This window comes from Manacus vitellinus, unplaced genomic scaffold (genome assembly GCF_001715985.3).
Source record: "Manacus vitellinus isolate BGI_N305 unplaced genomic scaffold, ASM171598v3 scaffold_122_pilon, whole genome shotgun sequence".
NCBI lineage: Eukaryota > Metazoa > Chordata > Aves > Passeriformes > Pipridae > Manacus > Manacus vitellinus.
In genome coordinates, this window is record NW_021938909.1 from 381,275 (window position 1) to 385,164 (window position 3,890).

General features: G+C 40.3%; 1 protein-coding gene across 1 annotated transcript in view; it reads right to left on the reverse strand.

The window, feature by feature from the left end:
• Nucleotides 1-944: 944 nt before the first annotated feature.
• Nucleotides 945-3,890, reverse strand: part of CRYZL1 (crystallin zeta like 1) — a 14,369-nt gene continuing 11,423 nt past the window's right edge. Inside the window, exons 8-11 of the mRNA XM_029965892.1 lie at nucleotides 3,235-3,356; nucleotides 2,906-3,011; nucleotides 1,739-1,784; nucleotides 945-1,347 (exon numbers count right to left, since the gene is read on the reverse strand). Coding sequence (XP_029821752.1) covers nucleotides 1,248-1,347; nucleotides 1,739-1,784; nucleotides 2,906-3,011; nucleotides 3,235-3,356 — 374 coding nt within the window. The 3' untranslated portion in view covers nucleotides 945-1,247. The remainder of the gene's footprint in view (nucleotides 1,348-1,738; nucleotides 1,785-2,905; nucleotides 3,012-3,234; nucleotides 3,357-3,890) is intronic.

A 3,890-nucleotide genomic window follows, 5' to 3' on the forward strand; every position in this document is an offset into this window, starting at 1 on the left:
CACGGCTGCACCAGCGCGAAAATCACCTGTGGAGACGCTGCGACCTGGTCCCCGCTGTGTGATATGTGAGACTAAACACACAGGATTTAGTCTTTTATCCCAAATACACTAAAACCCCAGGGGTTTTTATCCCAGATAAACTAGTCTCTTTGGGCTCGAGATCTAGTTTTGGTCACAGCAGTCTGCGGTACATGGGGTTCAAAAGGCATAGTACATGATAAAAATAAATAAATAATAAATTACTGCTGATTAATTTAAGTTGCTGGTCGAGTGTATGAAATTTGCCACAGGGCAAAAATCACCTGTGGAGATACCGGGACCAGCTGGGTGAGAGATGCCACTAAACACACGGGGTTTAGTCTCTTTGGGGTAAAACCCTCTAGTTCTTAAGTCTATTTGCAATAGAAACTACTTCTGATTGCACTAGTCTGTTGTACCCGGGGTTCAAAATGCACAATAAATAATAAAAATAAATGATTGTAAATACGTGTGGTTCAAGAGGCATAAAGAGGTACTTAGGATCAACATATCTACTGGCAAAAGATTTAATAAAAGAAAAATAATATCTTTCTTTGGCAGTCTTGTCAGTGGTGTTTTTTTTTTTTTTAATTTTTTAATTTCTTGTTTCCTGTGGTCTGCTTTATCTTGCAAACGCTTAGGCTCAAATGAGCAACATCAGATAAAAATCAACAGTTGGGTACAAGGTTTCAGAATAACTGTGGCACTAAGGGAGGGTTCACAGGCTTTAGACACGTGTGTACACATGTGCATAACAGCATCACTTCTTTTCGGGGCTGCATTCCATCACATGAGCACTACAATCAGATTTCCTCCTGTTTTCATACACTTCCCATGTATCATTTATCAGGAACCTGCTCCAAATCCAGTGAGTGACAGAAGACAGATAAATTGTGGTTCTGGATGATTTTTTTTTCCCCCTTTAATTTCTTATGGTTGAAACCCAACAGCAGCTGGGTTTGCCTGTAGATGTGACTGATGTTTGTAACTGGGGCAGGGCAGACAAGATCTGTAAGTCAAGGCTGCTTCTTTGGAAGCTGCTGATGGGAACATTCTGCTCATGTGGATTAAAAAAAACCCTGAAGTCGCAGGAGCTTAGAGACCATTTGTGCTGAGGTAAAAGGATGTTTAAATTCTGGTTATAGAACTGTCTGAAAGTGTACACTGGTTCACTCCACAAATTTATGTTTCTTTGTCTCCCACAGGCTCAGAAATGAGGAGATTGCCTGTCAGAACTGGATGACTTGTCTTTTTCTGGCTTGATTCTTCTGAACAATTTCCATAGAAACTTTGGCCTCGTACAGTGGGATTGGTTCATCCAGCTGAGGCCTAAAGGGAAAGAGTAGAAGTGTCTGCTGAGCACACTCAGATCAACAGGGATGTCACAGGACAGACTTTACTTTCACTGTGCAAACCTCACTCCTTAAACAAAATAAAAGTTTTATAGCTTTGCTCGAGTGCACAGGAGGAGGGAAAAGCCCTAAAAGCAAACAGGAAACAGAAATTAATAAAAGTATATCCTTAGAGGGGGGGAAAAAGGGGTGGTGGTGAGGGTTTTGCTCAACAGCAACAGTTATCCTGCTTCAAGGGAAGGGATCCCACCTCATTAGGGGAGTGTTCCTCTCTCCTGAAGCTCTTCTCAGGAGTGTTAGAGCTGGCAAGAGTTTTCTGCTTCTAATGCTGAAGTAAAAAAACCCACAACCCCCCTGAGATCTCTCACCTGAAAACGCCACTTGATAATTTCTCCATGATATCTTCTAGGATGGGTATCCAAGAGGACTGTCAAGGAACAACAGAGCTGGAGAGAAACCTCTGAATAATCACGTTTGCTGGCCAGAGCCCTGGACTGATACAAGCCCAGCAGGATCCAGGCAAAAGGAAAATGAATCTCAATTCCAATCTTTAGATCAGATTTTTCCACTTGTTTCTATATGAGAGACTTTTCCCACAATAGGATGAAGAAATGAAATATGGAATATTTCAATTCTTTCAATATAAAAATATTCAATATGAAATACAAGTGCAGCCTGCACTAGTACAACATTAATCAATTATTAATCAACTAATCAATGGCATTTTCTGTGCAGGATGAAGAGGACAGACTTTGGGACCAGATAACTGCCCTGACTATTCATACAGGCACCCCAAAATAAATCAAAATACAACTGGGAACATAGGAGAGCCTGGGAATTCTTGGAGCAGAGCTGCCATCTGTGAGTTGATGAGTAACACCCAGGACAGCACAACAGATGGGGCTGTATTTAGGCTTTGCAGGAAACTCAAAAAATAAGGTTCATCCTTCATGTTAAGAGCAATCTGGTTGTTATTTGAAACCCAAGTCCTTTAAAAAGCCATCAGCTTGTGATTTCTTCAGACACTAATGCCAGGTGCTCCAGAATTTCACAAGGTACACAGGTCCTTAAATCCAAACCCACACAAACCTTCCAGGACTGGAAATGTGATGCTCAGGGAGCTCAGTCCAGCTGCTCCAGCCCAAATTTAGAAGGCATTCCTTTTCCCATCATTCCTTTTCCCACACCCATGTCTTCCCTCCATGCATTCTGGGAACATTAACAAATAAGTACATTTTATGTACATTGCAAAGAAGGGAATGGTAAGAAGCCAAAATATTTGCACTTCTGCAGTGACCTTGACTGCATGAAGTTTACAGATGATGCATCCAATGCCCAAAAGAACAACACAAATCATGCCAGAGTTTCACTTGCATAATATCAAAAATGTAGAGAATTAAATCTTCAACTAACTGCTTCAAATTTGAACCAAAATATTGCCTTTTTTTTGTCCCAGAAAAGGTGTTTTCTATTGCAGCAGAGCTTGTACAGACATTTTCAAGGCCAGAATTCCAAGTGCCCCCCAAAAAGGATATAGAGATACTTCCCTTGCTGCACATTGGACAAGTTCCAGATCTCATCATTCAGGAAGGACACTGTGGCTCCTTCAAGGAACAAGGAATGGCTGTCTGGAGGATCCAGCTTAAGCAAACGGAAGAGAAATGTTATTTAGTTACTTTTTCCCCTAAAAAAATAAAGGTTGAGTGGTTATTTATACAGATGGTTAAAACAGAGAAAAAAATCACCCCTTGCCCATCCTTAAAACTGAGGAAACTGGTAATATTTACAGGTTTAAGCCATAGTTTTCTGTATATATATATACATATTCTGTGTACAAGCTACTTGCTGCCACAGGTATCTTTACCTGAAGGTTTTTTTCTGTTGTTATCCAGTGTCCCCCAACCCCGAGCAGAGTGATGATGTCGTGCTTGTGAGGCAGCAGCTGGGATTTTGAAGCTGATTCATCTTCAGCACTATATAATTTCACTGGGGAGGAAGAATAAATTCATTTGAGCTCAGCAAAGGAGAATTTAGAAAATCCAGTATAAATCTATTTCCACACATTTCAGTGGAACTCCAAGAAGTTCTTCAGTTATTTCAGCTGAAAATAGTTGAAAACTCTGAATTTCCTATTTTATTTGTACTCTGAATATTTTGTATGCTTTATACACTTTATATTTTAAATACTTTATTCAGAATCATATCTTATATGACTGAATAGTAACTTCAGAGTTTCCAACCATTTGAGTTGGTTCAGAGAACAGGTTGCCAGTGCTGGCAATTTTGGGCAATTTTTGTATTAAAACGAGGCAGCAGAAACAGTGATGTCACAGCCCTATGCTTTGAACACATTTTGTTTTATTTTCACTTTCAAACAGAGGAAGATTTCAGCTGAATTCAGCAGCTTCCACTAGAGGGTGACACAAGGAGGGCTATGGAATAAACTAGCTAAAGAATAAAAGCCTGTGAAGTGGTGCAGCTCCCAGCCACATTCCTTGCCAATAATGCTGGAAAACCCAA